The sequence below is a fragment of the Dasypus novemcinctus genome, chromosome 15 (assembly GCF_030445035.2).
Source record: "Dasypus novemcinctus isolate mDasNov1 chromosome 15, mDasNov1.1.hap2, whole genome shotgun sequence".
NCBI classification, from domain to species: domain Eukaryota; kingdom Metazoa; phylum Chordata; class Mammalia; order Cingulata; family Dasypodidae; genus Dasypus; species Dasypus novemcinctus.
This window is the reverse complement of record NC_080687.1, coordinates 9712363-9733892: the sequence shown is the minus strand read 5'-3', so window position 1 is coordinate 9733892 and position 21530 is coordinate 9712363. Positions and strand designations below refer to the sequence as shown.

Here is a 21530-nt window from a genome sequence, read left to right as displayed (position 1 = left end):
GGGGCACGCTGGCAGACCTCAGAAGTGTGAGGAGCAGAATGCTGCCACCAGGTAGCCAACTGGCCGGCTCCCAAAAATACTGCAAAGGTGAGATGCCCCTTGTCCCAGGGCAAGCAGTGATAGCAGACGGAAGGAGGTGGGGTTCAAGAAATGCGCCCAAATCATCTGCTCTAATTCCCTCATTTTAAAGAGGAAATTTAGGGACATTAAACTTTTAACCTCAGAGAGAAAGAGTAGACTAGAGGTAACCAGGGGCTCGAGAGTTCTTAATGGTACATGGTTTCTATTTGCGGCAATGAAGACGTTCTGGAAATAGGCTGTGGCGACGGGCACACTACACTGTGGATGTAATTAATGCCGCTGAATCGTACATATAAGAAATGGAAAATTTAGTTATGTATATGTTACCACAATACATTTTTTTTAATCAATGGTTTTACTTTTTTTTTAAAGCTGTTAATAATGCCTTTATTTTTTTAAAAGATTTATTTATTTTATTTATTTCTCTCCCCTCCCCACCCCAGTTGTCTACTCTCTGTGTCCATTCACTGTGTGTTCTTCTGTGACTGCTTCTATCCTTATCAGCGGCACCAGGAATCTGTGTTTCCTTTTGTTGCGTCTTCTTGTTGTGTCAGTTCTCCATGTATGCGGTGCCATTCCTGGGGAGGCTGCACTCTCTTTCACGCTGGGCGGCCCTCACACTCCTTGCGCGTGGGGCTCCCCTACGTGGGGGACACCCCTGCGTGGCAGGGCACTCCTTGTGCGCATCAGCACTGCACATGGGCCAGCTCCACACGGGTCAAGGAGGCCCGGGGTTTGAACCGTGGACCTCCCGTGTGGTAGGCGGGTGCCCTAACCACTGGGCCAAGTCCGCTTCCCCACAATACATATTTTAAATTATATTTAAAAAGCAAACATTAAGTAAAACTCTCATAATTTTTTTTTAAAGTGACCAAGGAAGAGTAGGGAGAAGTGAGTTCGGGGAGGCAGTGGTGGGGACAAGGGGGCCAGCGTGATGAGGGGCTCCCAGCCTGAGCAATAAGAGGGTTCGAGCGAGGAGCCGCGGGTGGGCACTGCTGGGGGCACGGCCTGGAGCGGAACCCTCAGCCAGCAAGGGCCGCTTCCAGGCAGAGGTGGAGAGGGGGGACATGGGCAATCCCAGGCAGACTTCAAGGGTCGAGCTGACGTCCAGGCTGTGGTGGTTTGACGCGCAGGGACAGGAGGTCTTTATTTTGTGTGGAGCTTGGTGATGAGGAAGAGAATCGGGAGTGGTTGGTACCCAGAGGACAACCTAGGAAGGAAGGTTGTGGTTTTGTGTGGTTTGTTTTGCTCGTTCGAGTGGGAGAGACCCAAATACTTGTATAAACTGGGTGCATGGAGCTGGTGAGCAAACACCCTGGAGAGAAAGGGAATCCTGGGTAGAACAGGGGGCGGTGGCCCCAGAGGAGCCCTAATTCCGGGACCTCACAGGGTACAGGCGCTAGGCAGGTGCCGCACCCTCTGAGTGGGGGGAGGCTCTGGAATACCCAGGGGGGCCCAGGGGAAGCATGAGGGTCCCTAGACAGAGTGTTCATAGTCAGAGATGTGACAGTGGAAGGAGTCAGAGAACCATGTAAAGAGGCTCTGCTGCTGGCTTTGAAGGTGGAGGAAGAGGCCACAAGCCAAGGAATGTGGGCGCCCTGTAGAGACTGGAAAAGGCCAGGAAGGGGAGCCTCCAGAAGGAAAGAAGCCCTGCTGACACCTTGATTTTAGGCCAAGAAACCCATGCCCAGCACTGTAAGGTAATAAACGTGTGTGGTTTTAGGCCAGTACATGTATGGGTATTTTGTTCCTGCAGCAACAGGAAACTAATCTAGAGGAATGAAGGTAAGAACGCAGGTGAGCCATGCTCTTGAGCAAGGCATATCGTCTTGAGCAAGCATCTGAGCTTCCAGAGAGAAGGGTTTTGTTGTTGAATTTTCAGAATGAGGAACACAGGAGCCTTGTTGACTTCAATCTTCTCGGCAAAGCAGGAGTCGAGGCCACTGGCCTATTAGGCAGGTGCTGTTCACAGCCCTGTTGTGTAGATGAGGAATTGAGGCAAAGGATCTGCCAACTTGCCGTCGGTTCCTAAGTTGCAGTGCCTGGCTCACCCTGCAGGATGACGCACTCAGCCACGTCCCTACACGCCTCTACAGAGTGAGGAGTGAGGGAGCTTAGGGTGCTGTGGCTGGAACTGCTGGACTGGAGTAGGGCCATTCCTGGTAACGCCAAAGCCCAGTGATGGGCCGTGGCAGTGACCATCAGCACTTGGTGGCTGCCGTGGCTCCAGCAGGGCCTCGACGCCACAGGCTGAGCAGGTGGATCCTGGGGAATCCAAGGTGCCTGTGCCAAGGTGTGGAGAGGCAGCTGTGAGCGGGTGTCAGGCTCCCACTGCCTGGAGCATGCAGGCCACCAGCACAGGGCACGATAAGAGGTCTGGGGGATGGGAAGCCAAGGCAGGGACCTCGAAGGAAGCCTCGTGACCTGAGGCTCGAGCCCATCAGGAGGCCACAGCCCAGAGCCAAGTCTGGCCGTACGGGCTCAGGGTCAGGACTGGGCACGCACGATGCCGTGGTGGGCACCATCTGCCCTCGGCAGCCTTCAGGGGTGGGTAGGCAAGGCTGCCCATCTGCTGCAGCCCAGGGCAGGCGCTGGGGGTCCTCAGCCAGGGCCTAGGGTCTTGCTACTCCAAGTGTGGGCATCACCTGGGGGCTTGTTCTCAGTGGAGAATCTCAGGCCCTACCTCTGAATTAGTGTCTGCACTTGCACAAGGTCATAGGGTCTGGACGCTGAAGGTCAAGAAGGCACTACCTGTGCTTGGGACGGTGCTTCTCCAAGTGGGGCTCCCTTCCAGAAGCATCCCCACCATCTGGGAACTTGTTAGAAAAGCCCATTCCTGGGCCTCAGCCCCGACCCACTGGCTCTAAACTCCAGGGCGGGGGTCCAGCCATCCGACTTTGATCAACTTCTGCCCAAGTCTCTGCCTCCTCTGATGCAAGGTCAAGTTAGAGACTTGCATTGGTGTGACCTTGGCAAGCACAGTTTGCGATTCACTAGTCTGGGTTATCTTGTTCTGCTCTCAGGTTCCTCTTGAATAAAAGGCAAGAGTCAGTCATGCCTCCTCCGCAGCGTGTCGGGAAAGCGCAATAAACCTGTTTTGCGCCTGCCAAGCGCTGCGTGCGCTGCCGCCGCGGCCAGTGGCTCGGCCTTAGTGCCGCAGGGCTGCTGGAACTGGCTTACAAGAATGGGGGTTTATCCTCGCTCCCTTCTGGAGGACAGCCATCCTAACCGAGGCGGCAGCCGGGCCCTGCTTCCTTCACTCTCCACTGCACGCCTCTCCCGGCTTCAGGAGGTGACTGCGGACAATCCACGGCCTTCTCCTGTCTGTCTGTCTGTCTGGATTTCCACTTCCATAGGGACACCAGTCAAATAGGATGGAGGCCCACTCTACTCACCGTACTCGCCTAATTCCATCCGTACCGACCCTATCAGTGCTGCTTCCCTCCCCACCCCGAATCCTGGCTGTATCTTTTCTGGAAAATTGTGGGAGAGAGCGCTTTTTCTATCCTCTGATGCCTGCTCTGCCACCCAGAACTTCTTTGCATCGCTCTGATAATTGTATTTTCCAAATAGCAATATTCTAACCAGCCAGTAACAAAGGGGGAGCCTTTTTCCTCAGTGATTCTAATAAGGACAATTCGCACGCAGCATCTGCCGTTGTGGCGCAGCGTCCGGCTACCCTGATGTCAGTATGGTGGACGCCGATCGTCTCCTGCTGGAGATTAGGCACGAGTTTGTGACCGCAGTGGGCTTTCCTCAGCCTCTAGTGAGACACAGGACAGTGGTCCCAGCTCCTTCTCCGGTAACTGTTTCCCCAGTAAGTGTTTAAGGACATGCAGCAGACGGAAGCGTTGATAAGTGATCGGAAAATAATTAGACAGTAGTTACCTTATAAACGTACTTTGAGTACCAGAATCTTAACTCCGGAGGTCAATTTGAGCTAGCCCCTGTAGACATATACCTGCAACCAGTGGTTTTCTCTTGCTTTTTTCCAACCTAGAATCCTTGCAAGGTGAGAAATAAACAAAAGCAGTAAACCAAGATGTTTGTTGAATGACTCCCAGAGGCCCGGCCCCGTGCTAAGCACTTACGGCGACTTACCTCGTTTAGACCTCACCCGAGGAGTAGGACTAGTGCAATCCCCACTTTACAGGTAAGGAAGCTGACCCTGAGAGGGGTCGAACCCCTGCACAGGGGCCACAGCTGGGGGGCAGTGAGCAGGAGTCAAGGCCAGGGCGCTTGCCCATGAAAGCCCTGTCTTCACCTTCTGTATGTCTCAGCACTTGAAGGCGGTCTTTCACTTGACGTCACACGAAGACAATAGGATTAGCTGAGAATGACTGAGCTGCTTCTTAGAAATAACTGGGGAATTTCCTTAACTGCGAATACCTTCTAACCTGTTTTATTTTATTTTTTTAGATGGTACCAGGGATTGAACCTGGAACCTCATACGTGCAAAGCAGGTGCTCAACCACTGAGCTACACCTGCTCTGCTCTCATAATCTGCTTTAAGAGCTACAGGGTAGAACTCTGATATGGCTCTCCAGACGTCCCCTTTTGAGGACATCCAGGGTCTTACTGAGGCCAGCCTAGGTTGCTCTCCCTGCCTGTCTGGGATCCTGCTGACCCAGTGCTAAATCCTGTGCTGTTTGTGCCCAAAGCCACCTGGTGCTGGCCTTCTTCTCTGACAAGGTCTAATCAGCTGTCTCTGGTTTTGCATCTTCTCGAAGCTTGTTTTAAGAACCATCTTCAGGGGAGCAGATGTAGCTCAGTGGTTGAGTGCCTGATTCCCATGTACGAGGTCCTGGGTTCAATCCCCAGTACCTCCTAAAAACAAAATCTTCAGCTGCCCATTGAGTTCCATAGAGACCTGTTGTCCTGGGCAGCAGGCACTGCAGAACGCTGCCACCTGACTGTGCCAGAGAAGGTAACCTCTTCACACCTCTAAAAAGGGGGTACTTTGCCTCCACCCGTGTGCTCTGTCCAATGCTCAGGCAGCAGGCAGAGGCAGGACAAGGAGCCAAAAGAAAACTCCCACCTCCATATCCAATTGTTTAACAGTGCTCCGTGTTTTCTGCCTAATGTCAAGAAATGATACAGCTGAAGACGCTCCCATTCAAACCTTTCGCACCCAGTCGTCACAGCTGCCCTTGAAATTGTCATGTGTTCACAACGTCACGTTAGCCCTGTTTGGGATTCCATGTCAGCCCGTTTCCCACCCTGAAAAGGAGATGAGCAATTCATGGATGGTCTGCATTTAGTTTTGTTTTAACTACTTTCTTTTCTAACTTACCATTCTTTCTACCTCACTTTCTAAAACTTCCCAGTTGCTCCTCTGTGACCATCTTCTGACCATCTCAGGGTGCCAGGCACCCCGATGCTGGTTCCTGAGCTCACATCACAGCCTCCACGTCTGGTTTAACTGGTGGTCTTGATTGGTTACTTCAACTCAACACGTCGTTACAGAGTGCTGGACAAAGGACATAATGTTTAGGTTCTGAGTACTTAGAAGTTTCCTTTGTCGGACTTTATTGATAGTCTTGAAGCCAATGTCCCACCCCCCCAGAGGCTGGTCATGCAGGAGATGAGCCCCACTAAGGAGGGAAGTGTGGACCCCCCTACGCCACCAACCCGTCCACCTCGGAATGGTGCTTCTCCGTTTCCTTCTCCTGGAGTCTTGTGAAAATTTTGATTTCTGACTCAGTCAGTCTGGAGAGGACCCTGGATTCTGCATTTCCAACAAGCTGCCAGGGCTGCCGCTGCTGATTGGGGGACCACGTTTGCGTAGCAGGGTCAGGCCTCAGCACACCCGACAGGGAGGGTCCGCTTTGGCGCAGCCTAACGCCGTGTTTAACCCTCGCCTCCATCCCTGCCGTCCAGACTAGCTTCGTTTTCCAGTTGACGGTCCCCCTGTAAATGTTCACTCTGTTTCAGTGGTTGTGTACACGACAGCAGTCTGCACGTTGATGGGAAGCTGGGGATCCACAGCGAATCCACTCCGCAGCATGGATGGATCCCCGGGAAAGCAGCAAGGCAGCTGTTCTGTTCCAGATGCTTCCCAGGACGAGACAGGGCTGCCATGTAGACAGGAGTCACCTCCACAGTGGGAACGCAAATCTATCAGCCAGGACAAGCCAGCGCCGGGGGAGGAGAGCCCAACCCCTCTTCCCCCAGGTAGCAGGTAGCCAGAAAGGTGTGTGGCTCTCCTGTGATACTTGTTTGAGACACATCTGCTCCCAGGAGGCAGCCTCCAGACAGGTACTTAGCAGCCTGGGGCTCTGGGCACTGCAGGAAGTGGTTCCCTGGGGCTTGTTTTGCAGTAGGTGTAGGTTCACAGAAAAATCAGGCAGAAAATACAGAGTTCCCATCATCCCCCTCCCACCCACAGTTTTCCCTATTATTAACCTTTCACATTAGTGCAGTACCTCTGTTATAATTAATGAAGCAATAGTATTATAATTGTACTATTAACAATAGTCCATATTTTACATTAGGGTTCACTCTTTTTTTTGTATAGTTCTGTGGTTTGTTAAAAAAATTTTTTTTTTCTGGTACTATATGTAACAACCTGAAACTTCCCATTTTATCTACTTTCAGATATACAGTTCAGGGGTGTTAGTTTCACTCACAGTGTTGTGCTGCCGTCACCACCGCCCATTACCAAAACGTTTCCATCACCCCGAACAGGAACTCCGCACCAGTGAAGCACCAACAATGCCCCCTCTCCTTTCCCACCTCTGGGAGCCTGTACTCTAGTTCCTGACTCTGGGGATTTGCCTATGATGATCTGGTTTTCTATCAAGGCAGCACATCCTTATGGGACTCTGCCACCTGCTGTATTGTGCTAAACGAGGAGAATTAAAAAACGAAGGCACCCGAGGGCCAGCCAAGGCGTTCGGCCTTTCTGCTAATCATAAACACACTCTTGGGCTACTGTGGATTGCCTAATCTTTGCAGTTTCTGCCTGTAAACGTAAAAATTAATGGGAGAAAGAACTCAAGGGAGCCCACTTTCTTCCTTGGAATCTATTCAGTATACTTGGGAGTAAGGGGGAGAGCCTGGAACGAGTTGAAGGAAGTTTGCCCCCTTAATGGTTAAAGTTAAGGTCTTTTGATGCAAACCATTGATCCTTCATTCCGAAGCAAAATTAAAAGCAGTAAATACTCAAACACTGTAACCACATGAGGCCATGATCTGCCCGGTCCAAAGTGCAGGCCTTCAGAGTTGCCCACGTGCAGAGCACTGGAGGAGCGAGTTGCCACGGGATGCTTTGAAAACCCTGCAAGTCCAAGTTTCCCTGGAGGAAAAAAGAAACGGCTCCACGCAAACCATTTCCCTTAGAACCACATCCTGTTTATGGGCAGTACTGCTGTTACTACTCACACAGACGACACTTTTATTCTCTTCAAACACCCTGTCATCATAACACTCTCTTAAATCCATTTCCTCTTCTTCCTTCGCCCCCATTAATCATTCCCTAACTTCTCTCCTCTCAGCCAAGAAGGTTGTTTATAAGTATTGTTATATTCATGTTCAGAATTGGCCATTATCCATTTGTTGAAATGTTCATTCTTTGTCTTAAAAAACACACAGAAAAATGGTGCAAAGTATTTATTTCTAAGAAAGAGCTTTAAATTAGCTGGGATGTTTTGTGTTTTTCCTTGTATTCTTTTGTTTCCCTTCTTCAAAACATAAGGCAGAATAGCATTATTATTTCCATTCAAAAGATCATTACCGAGCCTTGGAAAACCCACATTGGACATTGACTCTAGCTATTTGTAGCTGTGAAGCCTGAACAAGTTATTTAACCACTCTGTGCCTCTGTACAATCAGGGCAAAAAGACCTGCCTTTCCCAGCTTGCACATTTGTTGTGAGAGTTAAACAAGTTAATATTGTACGTGGAAAACCTTCATAAACTATAAAACGTGTTGATATTCCCATTTAATATCTCATGTCTCTGGGAAATGAAGGAGTGATTCCACAAAAGCCCATTTTCCCTGTCATTTCCCTGAAATCGAAGCCTGTCCCTTTCGGAGGGACAGCATCGTAACAAATGGACATCCGTCCCCGCACTCTTCAGAAGACGACAGGAAACTTCTCACGACGCCAGCTCGTCACAACCAGTGTGCGCAGAGTACTGGAACGCAAGCCCAGGGAAGGGGCTCACGGCTCAGGTGCCCCCTCCCCAGTTCACAGACGAGGCCCTTGATGTGCTCGGGTCACAGCTCGTGCCTGGAACCTGGAGAGGGAGCCGCGGCTCCCCCCGCCCGCTGGGCCTGGCCCTGGCTGGTCCTCGGCTCCTCTCTTCTCTCCTGTGCGGCCGTCCTCTGGTCACTTCCCTTCCTGAGCACTCACTTCCTCCACTCCCCTTCTAATCTTCTATGCTCTGAAAACCGATAGGATTCAGGTGAAAGCCAGAGTCATTTAATACTGCTTTGTGTGGGCCTGTCTGAAAGAAAGGATGGACTCTGGTTCAGGACTCGATGGCATCGGTTTGGGCATCCGCAGCCTTTCTAGCCATCCAGCTCTGGGACTGTGCCCACCAAGGCTGAACACACCAAAACTGACCCACAGGTCCGAAAATGGAGTGTGCTTTAAAAATGCCACCTGGGGGGCAGCGGACTTGGCCCAGTGGTTAGGGCGTCCGTCCACCACATGGGAGGTCCACGGTTCAAACCCCGGGCCTCCTTGACCCGTGTGGAGCTGGCCCATGTGCAGTGCTGATGCGTGCAAGGAGTGCCCTGCCACGCAGGGGTGTCCCCCACACAGGGGAGCCCCACGCGCAAGGAGTGCCCCCCCATAAGGAGAGCCGCCCAGCGCGAAAGAAAGTGTAGCCTGCCCAGGAATGGCGCCGCACACACGGAGAGCTGACACAGCAAGATGACGCAACAAAAGGAAACACAGATTCCCGTGCCGCTGACAACAACAGAAGCGGACAAAGAACACGCAGCAAATAGACACAGAGAACAGACAACCGGGGTGTGGGGCGGGGGGAGAGAAATAAATCTTTTTTTTTTTTAAATGCCACCTGGGCGGGGCCAAGGCCTGTCCCAGCACAAGGGCAGAAAGAAAAGGCTGATAGATGTACACACCAGTGCACATAATATTAAAAACTTCTGTATGATCAAAAAAATCACCAAAAAATAAACTTAACAGGAAACAACAAGCTGAGAAAAAATACCTGCAACACATATCATCCTTGGTAAATATCCTTACGATCAAAGGATAAAGATGAAAGACCATTTCAATAGAAAAGTGCTAATGGCCAACATTATATTAAAATGCTGCTTGGATAAGAATCTTTTGGTATTCATAGCATTCAGAACTCTGAACAGGACAAAAAGGGCCCTTCACCTCATTAGAGCCAAATTTCACCAATCCTTCTGCAAACTGTTGACAGCCTCTCGAGAAAAACCACTCCTGCCATCGGCCCCAGCTCCACTGGGGGAGATTCAGTAACCAGAGCCCCTCCTGCGGGCACTGCTCTTAAGACCTCAACATTTTTGTAAAGCAGACCTCAGCATGGGATCCGGACAATATGCAGCACCGTCTGTCACCTTTGAAACGCCCAAGGGCTGGTCACGATTCAGCAGACTGACATTCTTATTTTTCGTTCTCGTTTATGACCTCCAGAAATGCACTGTGAGGCCCCGCCTGAGTCTGGCGGCCTGGAGGAGAAGCTCACCGGAACATCTGTGCGTTAACGAACCTCTGAGTTCACTAAGGATCGATTCGGTGCCAGTGTGTGAAGTCTTGCCCCTGTTCGGCGACTCCTCTGGTGTCCCCCATCTCCTTAAACGCCTCCACCACCCCAACTGGCTCCTACCCAGAGCCCAAGAGGGAGTTTCGGTTCTTGTCTTTCCCTCGTCTCCCACAACCGGCCCATTGGCAGGTCAAGTGCACTTTGCTCGTAGTCCGTTCCTTACCCGCTTCAGCCGTGGGCCCAGTTGCCCACCTGCCCTGCTGCTGGGAGCCCTGCAGCACCCTCTTACCTGGCCTCCTGGCCTCCAGGCTTGCCTTCTGGGGTCTGTGCCCCAGGCACCCCACCAGAGTGGGCTTTTCTCCTGCTTCAGGCAGGGGATGGGGGCTTTCGCCCTCACAGGCAGTGGCCCTCCACTCTCCCTTGCCCCCTCCACCCCACGGGCGGGCCTGCCTCGGCTTCCTGGAGCAGCCAGCACCATCCCCGTAGCAGGCCGCGGCGCGGGTCCTTCCCAGAGGTGTTGCTCTCCGCCTCTGTGTTCCAACACCGCCTTCCCTGGGGCCTCCCTGTCCACTCTGCCCAAAGCAGCCGTCCCTTTCCCCTGTCCCTCTCTGGAGGGTCCCCAGTGTTTCTCTCTTTGCTGAAGTCACCCTGCCTTAAAGTTGTGCCTGTGCCCACCTGTGTGCCGTGACGGGCACCTCCTCCACCATGTGCCCAGAGCTGCGCTGACACCGAGCTCGATGGACTGGTCCTCGGGCTACCGGCCTGCCTGAGAACAAAGGACAGAAAGAAGGCAACGCTGTCCATGGCCACCCGCGAGGGAGGTGTGCTGCAATTCCAGAGAGCCAGTGCGTGTGACAGGCAGGCCCCTCGGAGCACGCAGTAGGCGCTGTAGAAATGCCAGGTCTTACTGTGACCGCTTGAGCCCCCACTCTGCGTGGACCCCAGGGACCCACCCTGCCTCCTTCATTCTCGTTTCTCCTGGACCGCGAAACTTTCGTGCTTGATTTTACCCGCTCTCCTCTCTTCTTGACATTTCCATCATAAAGGTCTTGGAGTGGGGCTGTGAAGGGCGCTGTGGCCAGGATACCGGGCAGCCATGTGCCATGCGACCGGCCATTGGCCTCGTGGACGGCATCCTGTGGGAGGCGGTCACCACCAGGGCATTTTCAGACACCGCTGTGCCCCGTGGGCACCTATTTGTTACAGAATCACCACCATTTCTTGAAAACTCACAGTTTAAAGATGTTCCTACTCTTTAACCCCAGGTAATTTCACTCCTAGGATATCCTAGAGAACAAAGCAAAACAATATTTGGGTGGGCATGTTTGTTGCCTTATCTATAACTCTTGGAAACAAACTAAATGTCCAACAAGTGGTATAAATCATGGCACATCAACATGAGAGTAAATTATAGCCCAAAAAATGGTAAGTAGGGAGACAGAGACCTTCTTAAAAGAGGACTAAGATTTCACACCACTGCAACAGCTGTGAAGGAATTACGCACTTGAAAATTTTATTTCATGTAGTGAGATTAGGGGTAATTTTTCAATTATTTTTTCCTTGAAAGTTGTTTTTTCTCTTCAATTGTTCTCCATGTCCCTAATAAACAACTGAACTTTTATCTAACTTGTAGAGTCCCCCTCTCCCTCCATCAATATGAAATTACAGTGACTGTTATAGTACTGCCATTTATTTAGATACGGTGTTGTTTTATCATATTTGGAAGATTTATTTCATCATCGTTATATCTAAAGCACTCCCTAAAGCATAAAAGATAGTGTAATATTCCTTTTGTCTTTATCGTGAGCCATAGAGCCAGATACTTCTCTTCAGTTTAAGTCTAGTCCTGCCTCTTTGGAAGACCAATGGAAAGTTGTAATTATTCAAGAGACATTTGGGACGATTGTTTGAAGCCAATTAATCTTATTTGCTGAGTTTTCTCCTACTCACTTGATTTATGAAGTGTGGTTGAAATTAAGCAAGACCTACGAATGGTTGCACAGCAGTTTTTACTCTGCCATTGACTCAGGCACCACCCTACATCTTCATATTTTACAATCATAAGTTGACAGATTGTTACCCTTATAAAATATATGTCTGAGGATGTTCTGAACGTAGCTTTAATATTTTTACATCATTGATATGGCTATATACACAAACTCTATATATGTACATAATTACTACATATACACTATATGCTATATATTGACACCATATTACAGTATATATAATATAGATGCACTGTACATACACACACATATATACATTGTTCATTATTAGTGAAGGTCAATTATGTAAAACTGTGCAACAGATTCTGATTCAGATTTTGCTTTTCAGACTCATGCTTTATGAATTAGAAGTTTTACATTGTCTTGACCAGTCGTCATTCTTTTATTTTAAAATTGGTTTTCTCAGCTTCTTGGGCTGCACGTATTTATTATTGTGGGTTTGCCTCTCATTACTTAGTGAAAAGTCCTAAGTGTTTTCGCATGAATAGAAAGTAAGACTCCAGCTACCATCCAATGCTATTAAATCAGCCTATGCTCATCTCTGTCTCTAAATGCCCAAATGGACATTTTGACGATTTTCCAGAGGCAAGGTGATATTTCTTTCTCTGGGGATTCCGTTTTGGGGGCTCCTGCCCTGAGCCTTTCCGGGCACCCCAGCTGCTCTCCTTCCCCAACATCTTGTGCAGCCCTGGGGCTTCCCGGGCAGCCTGATGGGAGGAGTGGGCCTTTCTCACACACAGTGGCAGCAGGAGGGTTGGCCCACATGCGGAAAGGGGTGACTTTGCCGCTTTACAGACAGCGGAAATGAGGCCTACACAGTTTGTGGCTGCTTTAAGCCAGCAGTGCAGTCCAAGGACAGGTCTAGATATCACTTAATGGGTACAGAGTTCGTTTAGGGTGATGAACTTTTGGTCGGGGACGGTGGCAGTGGCAGCACCATACTGTGAAGGTAATTAGTGGCACTGAATTGTATGCATGAAAGTGGTTAAAATGGGAAATTTTGTGTGTATATATGTTACTGCAATGAAATTTGAAAAAAAAATAAAAGGACAGGTCTAGGATAAAAACTAATCATCTCTCAGCCCCTGTGACTGTTTGAAGCTGAATGGACTCCAGAAAATCGTGTTCTTAAGGCTAATCCCTTCATGTGTGTAAATCTATTGCAGGTGGGACCTTTTTATTAGGTTACTTCATTTAGGGCATGGCCAAGGGTGGGTCTTAGTCCTCTTACTGGAATCCATTATAAATGGGATGAATATGGAGAGAAGGAGAGAATGCCACAGAAGCCAAAGCTGAAAGCAATGAAACCCAGACAGGCAGAAGCCACCACGTGCCTTGCCATGAGGCAGAGGAGTCCAGGATGGGCGGCAGCTGGACTTCAGGGAGAGTGCATCGCCCGATGATGCCTTGATTTGGATATGTTCAAGTCCTCAGAACTGTAAGCTTGTAAATTAATACATCCCCATTGTAAAAGCTAACCCATTTTATGGTATCTGCATTTCAGTAGCCTCACCAAATAAAACAGACCCTAAATAGATTGCCAGGTAATATGACACTGATGTGAATAACCTGCAAGAAAGATTGAAGAGTCATGTGGTTATTAACCACAGGATGCATTAACTTTTCTAAACCTTTTCTTTTTTTTTTTTTTGAGGTACCGGGGCCAGGGATTGAACCCCGGACCTCATATGTGGGAAGCCAGCACGCAACCACTGAGCCACATCGGCTCCCCTGAGTTGGTTTTTCCATTTGTTTGCTTGTTGTTGGGTTTTCTTTGCTTTTAAGAGGCACCAGGAATCAAACCCAGGACCTCCCATGTAGGAAATCTCAGATAACTCTCCCTGGTTAGAGGGCCTGGGGAACACTGGCACTCTGCCAGAGCCAGGGGGCAGAGTTCCTGGGAACAGACATTCCCTGAGCCACTTTGGCCCTTTGTCCTGGTCGGGTGTCTTTTGGAGGACCGTAGCCTCCAGTGACCAGAGGTAGGGAGGACTCTGTGTCTCCTGGCCCGTGAATTCACTACCAGGAACCTGTCTGTCATGACCAAAGAAAGCCTCGACCAAGTCTGCCCCACGTGCTGACACGTTCTAGCAGGCAAGTGAATACTATCTTACTAGCATGGTGGTAAGCTCTGTCCCTTACCTAAAAGATTTGCCTGAAAGGTTTAAGTAAATATTGCCTGAAAGATTTAACTTGTGACAGATGTGATGATTACACACACACACATACATTTATATTTACATATATTCCAGGGCATCCCTAACCTATTTGACATCCAGAATGGGCCATTTATACACCGCCTCCTTTACATATCTGAATTATTTCAGTGTAACCATGAAATAGTAATAAGCCTTATTTTCCTAATCTACTACATGAACAATTTAAAAGGAAGGAATTCTGATTTTGAGGATATTCTTCCAATTTATTCTTATTCAAATGAGATGAGCACAGCATCACTTCATTACTTATCATTTTCGTTACTCTTGCCAAACACGTATAACCTGAATCTAATAATGACAAAGCATCAGACAAAACCAAACTGAGAGGCCTTTTACAAAGCCACTCCCTAGAATCTTCAAAAATGCCAGGTCCTGAAGTCAAGGAAAGCCTGAAGAGCCATTTCCAAGTGAAGGAGATTGAAGAGGCTGCTAAACACATCTCACCATTCAGAACTGGGTCCTTTTACTAGAAAAGACATTAATGAAACAATTGGCAAAACAAATGGATTTATGCATTGGTTGGCACTATTGTATCAGTGTGAATCTCCTGATTTTGATGGTTGTGTTGTGGTTAAATAGGAGAACATTCTTGTTTGTAGGAAATACACACTATAGAATTCAGAGTCGGCAGGCCAGCTGCTAGGCATCTTATTCTTACATGGAAAAAACGTCTTTTGCACAATAATGTCCTTGTACTGTACTTCCAACTTTTTTCTGTGTTGGTGATTTCTTTTTAAAAAGAAAGAAAATCACAATAGTAACTGTAGCAATCGTTTAGAACTTAGACCAACAAAAGAGTTTTGAAATACGTTTTCATGGATGTGGGTTAGAATTGCTGGCATGAGGGGACAATAAAGAGCAAAGGACTTTTATGAAAGTTGGTTTGACTATCATTTTCTAATTTATCGCCTGCCCCTGGCCTGGGCTGCTCCCACCACCCACTCACATTTTCATCAGATGGCACACCTGAATCCTCCAGAAAGTGGCTGGACCGACGGGAGGCCTCGGCCTTGCAGAACGTCTGGCAGCTGGACTGGCCGGTTCCTTACACAGTAGTGGTACAGGGCAGAGGCGCCTCTACAAGATCTAGCCAACCCACCACTCATTTCACACACACCAAACAAGCAAATTAGATCCCTCATGCCAATTAAACCATCTCGTGCTCACAGCTGCCGAGAAACCCTTGAACTAGCTGCCTCTGACGGGAGCGTTTCAACTGGGAGTATCCAGCCACCTTGGATGTGCTACTCCCAGTGTTACGTTATAGGTGATTTGCCGGCTGGAAACTGGTGGCTGCCAGGGTGGACGACAGCTAGCCAGCACCTCTATCCAGCCCCTGGATTTTTAAAAAAATTTTTTAAAGATTTATTTATTGCTCCCCCCTCCCTCCATTGTCAGCTGTGTCCATTTGCTGTGTGTTCTTTTGTGTCTGCTTGTCTTCTCATTAGGCGGCTGCAAGAACCGATCCTGGGACCTTCCAGAGGGGATCATTCTCTTGTACCACTCAGCCCCCTGGCCTGCGGCGTCTCTTATTATCTCTCCTTTGTGTCTCTTTTTGTTGCATCATTTTGATGCGCCAGCTCTCTGCATGGGCCAGCACTCCTACATGGGCCAGCACTCTGTGTGGGCCAGCTCGCCACACAGGCCAGCTTGCCCTCATCAGGAGGCCCTGGGCATCGAACCCTGGACCTCCCATATGGTAGACGGGAGCCCAACTGCTTGAGCCACATCGGCTTCCCCCAGCCCCTGGATTGTAAAGTCAGTGGCAGCATCTCCGTGCTGGTGGCGCAGGCCAAGGATGTGGCCCTCGGTCTCCGTGGGCTGCTCTGCTGAGCACATGCACCTCTGCATCTGTGTGTGGGCGGTCCACCCCATTTGACCTGGACGGTTTCTAGGGTGGCTTTTTCCTTCTTGGAGGCAGGTTTGCAGTCCAGGAAGAGAACTTTCTAAAGCTCCCGCTCTAGCCATGGGGGTGGGGGGTGATGGCAGGATCCGTGATTGGGGGTTATCAACTGAGTAATCATTTTTCCGATGATTCCCAGAGAAACTGCTGGAAAAGAGCGGAGCCCCTTGAGAATGGCGTTAGTAAAGCTGGCCCCCTGCTCGAGGCTGCCCGTTCGGCCCTTCAGCTGGGAGAGCACGGCCTCCGTGGGCCTCCCCTCGCTGTCCCAGCTCCCGTCCACCGTGCCCCTCTCGCTCCCCGGCCCCTGGACCTTGCTAAAAGTTTAGATCCCGGGCTCCGGCCTCTGGGGCTGTGACCCAACCGAGGGGGTGGGGCTGCATTTTTAACAGATGCCCAAAGCTGCGAACCATCTGAAAACCTCTGCTCTGGCGGAAGGAGTCTTGGAGCACTGGGCTTGGAGTCCAAAAGCCGAATTTCGCATTCCCCGGTTTTTCTCCCATCAACCTATTAACCTCATCGCGGGCACTGGGCCCCCCCCGAAGCTCAGGCGGCGGCGTCTTCTCAGCCCCTCGGGTTTGGTGGGGGGAAAGCTCGTGGCCCCCGACGCTCTCAGGAGGCCGGGCCCGCGGGCCTGTTTCTCGAGCCAGCCCGGGTGGTCGAGGGTGGACGGCAGGCGAGCTGCCTCCTCGCAGGGGCCTCCTGACCGGTCATTATCCCCCCTGCCCTCCCCGCAGCCTTGAACACAGCAAAATGCGAGAAACTGCAGAAGGAGAAAGAGGAGCTGGAGCGGCGCTGCGAGGGGCAGGTGCGGGCGCTGCGCGGGCAGCAGCAGGCCGAGCTGCGCGCCCTGGAGGCCCAGCTGCAGCTGCAGTTCGAGGCGGAGCGCGCGCGCCTGCAGGAGGAGCACCGGGGCCAGCTGCTGAGGATCCGGAGCCAGCACCAGCTGCAGGTGGGTCAGCTCGGTCTCTGCGCTGTCGGGAGGAGCAGGTGAAGGGCGCTGCGCCGCTTCCCTCCCCAAGCTCACGTGCTCCGCCTCTCCCCTTCCCTTTTGGCCCTCTGACCCCCGTGGCTCTTCCTCCCCAGGCCCAGGACTCTTGCACTTAGCAGTTCCCTCTCCCTGGAATGCTCTCCCTCCAGACGCTGTGTGGCTCCCTCCTTCCCTCCCTCCAAGACTTCTTTCAAACATCGCCTTCTCTACAGGGCCTTTCTTCATCTAAAATTACCCCTGACACTGCCACATACTTCCTCCTCCTACTCTCCTCCCGCCTTTATTTTTGTCTCAGCACTTAGTACCATCTAACATATTATAAATCTGACTTTTGAATCTCATTTATCATCTGCATTTCTTAAGTATCAGAGATAATAAGGAGCAGGCACATATCTTGCCAGGCACTGTTCTGAGCACTTTGAATGCACTAATTAATTTCATCCTCACAATAACCCTACAAGATATGGACCGTTCTCATCCCCATTCACACACAAGCAGACTGAGACCCGGAGTACGGGGTTCGTGACAAATCCCAGGGCGAGTCAGGATAAAGCCAGGATTGGCCCAGCCTGGCCCAGAGCCCTTCGCTCTGCCGCTAAGTGGTGGCTCTGTCGGGCTGGCTGCAGTGTGCTCGGGTCCTGAACGTGGCCGAGCAGAGCAGGCGCTCGGTCCACGTCTCTTTGTTGGCAGTGAGAACCAAAGCCACCAGGTAGCCTGTAACCCGGATACCTTTCTGGAGAGGGAAAATGATCCCTGCAATAGCTGGAGAAGGATTCCTGGCCCTGTCGCTGGAACAGTGGGAAGCAGCTGGCATGCCCAGCGCCCTGGCCAGCCCCCTTGCCCTTCCAGTTTTCAGCTCTGATGAGTGGGAGACATCGAGCCCCCGTGCCCACTGGAGAACTAGCCTGCTCCTCTTGCCTCCTGCCAGGCTGCCAAGGCCGGGTGCCCGAACATCCACCTCCTAAGTGGCTCGTCATCTTACGGTGTCGGCTTCTGTGCTGGCGTCCTGACAGGGCTGGGGAGGCAGAGGGCTTGCTCTGCCTGGACCACTCTATTCCAGGGAAATCTCCGAGTAATAACAAGTTCTGTTGTTACGCTGAAAATTGCTTATTTATAGCACTTGGCAGTTTACAGGCTGTCTTCTATTCAGCCTCCCAGGTCAGACGTACTCATTTTAGAGGTCAGCGAAAAGCAGGTGCCGCTACGATATGCCTGAGGTGGTTTAGGCTTGGAGGTTGGGAAGCGGAGGTGACAGGTGACGTTACCTGCTGGTGCTCAGGGAGCCACTGAGCCTCTGCCTCTTGCCCCCCAGCTCCCCGACATGCTCCTGCACCTGCTGCTCTCACGGTCTCTCTTCCCATCTCAGGCCTGGAGGACCTGTCCACTGTCCTGTGCCTCCGTGGCCCAGGGCTCTCTGTACCCACTTGTTCACGAGAGCACGTTTGCACCCTTCTCTACCAAACGCTCCCGGGTCCCAAGTGCTGGGTCAGTTGAGAAGATGCTGCGAAGTGGGGAGGAAGGGCCAGAGGTGCAGCTGGGGCAGATGCTCCAGGGGAGCCCCCGATGGCAGGCCCCTTGTGGAGGGGTCCGGGGCTGCGGCTGCTGGGTGCGTCCATCGCGGGAGACCCACTCTGGCCAGAGCTCGCCACTGAGACCTCATCCCGTGGGATGTGCCACTGAGACCTCATCCCGTGGCAGCCCGAGCCAGGCCTGTGCTCGCCTCTGCTTTCAGCTAGGACCTGACGGCCCTTTAGAGATGTCGTAGCGGGAAGGATTTATAGGAGAGAAGCCCCTGGATGGTGCACTCGACCATGAGTTACCAAGGCTGCCTGTGTGTATTTGGAAGGTACTGAGTTCCATTCTTCTTGGCCCTTCCTGGTGGCTAATGTGACTGGTCTATTTATTCGTTCTCCCATAAAAAAAAAAAAAAAAAGCCGTCGAATGCCCACTCTAGGCAGGACACTGTGACAATCAGGACGCTGCGAGAGAGCCACCGTCTAGACAGTGCGCTGCGCGTTCACCAGCCTCAGTGCAGCCAGGGGTCCCCAAGACTGGGTAGGAATCAGAGGCTGAGCTCAGGAATCAGAGGGTGGGAGAACGTTCCCTTCCAGCTGCGAGGGCCAGGAAGGCTCTAGGGCAGCAGGAGATCTGCAGGCTTCTGTGTGGTCGTGTGGAGGTTGCGGGGAGCGGAGTTCATGCACCATCCGGCCCCGCCGGGCCCCTGCCGCTCCCCTGACCAGCAGCCTCTAGTGGAAGCAGGAAGTGAGGAAGAGGAAGGACACCAGGCACCCCAGGTTCAAGTTTCCAGACAGAACACACGCTGGCTTGCTTCCTGGAAGAGCCGCGGGTGGACGGTGGGTGGCGACCAGCCACCTAAGGCCGTCCGACGTCCCCGCGCAGCAACCCCCCCCACCAGGTCCTCCTTGTCAGGGACGGGCAGGTTCGGTGATGCTGGCTCCGTGGACAGTGACGTCGCTGCCTCACCTCTGGCCCCCCGGGAGGCCGCCTCACCGGGGATTTTCTTCTGATATCGTGCATTTTCTCCAGTCAGGATGTCCCCCGCTGGCAGGGGGCTCTCTGGCTTGGCCGCAGGGCTCCCCTGACAGAACCAGCCTGCGTCCCTGCTGCCCAGGCCAGGACCACCCGTCCTCCCCAGCCACCGTCCCCTGAGGACAGGGCAGCCCCCAGCCTGGTCCTCAGCCCCCAGCCTGCTCCTCAGCGGGAGCTGCTGAACCAGGATCCCAGGGGCGGGGCCTGGTTTTTAAAAGCTCCCCAGGGGTTCCTTCGGGCCTCCCCACCCAGCCCTAGAGCCTCAGAGGACCCTGGTCTCTAGCCCCCAGGCCTTAGCCCGGGGCAGGAGCGGGGGTGCTTACCAAGCACGGTCATGCAGGTGCTCGGCCAAAACCAGCCCTCGCCCTTGTCCATAGCTACACAGCCACAGAGGCCGGGGAGCCGTGGGGTGCCCTGTCCCGAAGGGGCAAAACAGCTTTCACGTGCTTTTTCCTTTTTGCCCTAAACGTCGTTCTTAGAGTTAGCTCCTTCTTGGCCCAGCTTCTGGGTCTTCCTGGACCACGGTTGGCTCTTCTGCAAACATTCCCAACCTCAGAGCCGGGTCTGCAGTGGTTGGGTCCCGTGACCTTCGACCCTCTTCTCCCAGACCCTTTGGCACTTTTCCTTACCCCCTTGCCCCGAAGGACCACTCGTGCCTGGGTGTGTTGTGGCTTCTGCTCAGTGAAGTCCCCAGGCCAGCAGGGATGCCTTGTCCTTGGGGAGCACCAGCGCCCGTCCTGTGGGCCCCTTTCCTAAGGAAATCGTCAGCAGGAACAGCGCCCGCGGGATCAGCCAGGAGGTGCAGGGACCAGGCTGCCCATCCCTTGCACAATGTCTCCTTATCCTCCCCCCGGGGGGCTCAGGGCTGCAGGCGGAGGAAACCACGAGTGCACTAATCAACTAGCAGGAGACCCTGCCGGAAGCTCGGCTCCCGGCAGCAGGCACAGCCCAGTGTCTCCAGATGCTGGCAAGACGCAGTGGAGAGACATTAAACGAGGGCGCTGATGAAGCAGCCGCCCCCCAGGCAGGCCACAGAGGGCAAAGGGCACGCTGAGAACCGGATGAAGCAGGGTTGGGAGCTCTGGCCTGGGCAGCTCTCTGCTCTGAGTCAGTATCAGGATCTTGTAGCTGGGACAGAAGGAAAAGCGAATCTCCTGGTTATCTAGGGGAAAATCCATTAAGAGCGCCCGGGAGGAGAGGAAGCAAGGCGGCCTTCATCTGGCTCGTCAGATAGAAATATGTTCTGGGATGGTGGTGTACAGAGTTCAATCTGACTTGGGTTTAATGAGTAAAGCTGCGACAATATAAAGCCCATACTTCTTCATTCTCCACGGAACCTCCGAGGGATGCCATAGCCCCAGATGATCGCAGTCAGCCACCCGCCGAATGAAGTAAACCCCACAGCGCGGTTCTTACCATCTGAGAGGGTGGCTTCCCAGCACTTTGCTCTGCCGTAGCTCAGCCCAGCTGAACAGCAGACAGCCGTGGAATCGAGCCCTTCCATGGGCAACAGCTGCTTTTCCAGACGACGGGGGTGGGGGGGGGGGGTGGGGGGGGTGGGGGGGTGGGGGGGGAGTGGGGGAGTTCCTGGTGTGGCATATTAGGCTTCTCAGAGACATGCCCCAGAATTCTGTCTTCAGGGAGGAGGGAGGAGAGTGGTCTGGGGGTGGTTAAAGAGGTCCCTGCCCTGGGTCCTAAAAGAGACTGAAGGAGGCTTCAGACCGGTCATCAATTTGCCATTGGTGATAGTGCTTTTCTGTCTTTGATTTGGTGATCTGTGGTGCACAAAATGACCTTATTTTTCTCTCGGGTCCACTTGTCTGCCCTCAAATGCCATCAGAATGAGTCAAGGTCTTCGCAGGCTGGGATTTCCTAGTGGCTGCTTCTTGAGCATGATCTAGGAAGAAGCCAGGAGCCCTGGGAGAGGTCATGGCGATTACTGCTATGGCAAGAAAGAGGATGGCCAGGAGTAGACAGCCCCTTCCTCACTGTGGGTCATTCTGGTAAAAACTGTTAAGGGGAAAAGAAAAAAAAAAACCTTAATTGCTGAAGATTAAGGGTCATTGCACCCGAATT

General features: G+C 52.1%; 1 protein-coding gene across 2 annotated transcripts in view; it reads left to right on the top strand.

Annotated features, from left to right (window-relative positions):
• Positions 1–21530, top strand: part of MTUS2 (microtubule associated scaffold protein 2) — a 560413-nt gene that overhangs the window by 520527 nt on the left and 18356 nt on the right. For both annotated transcript variants that reach the window (XM_058277015.1, XM_058277014.1), the window contains exon 11: positions 16651–16865. In XM_058277015.1, the coding sequence (XP_058132998.1) occupies positions 16651–16865 (215 nt within the window). The remainder of the gene's footprint in view (positions 1–16650; positions 16866–21530) is intronic.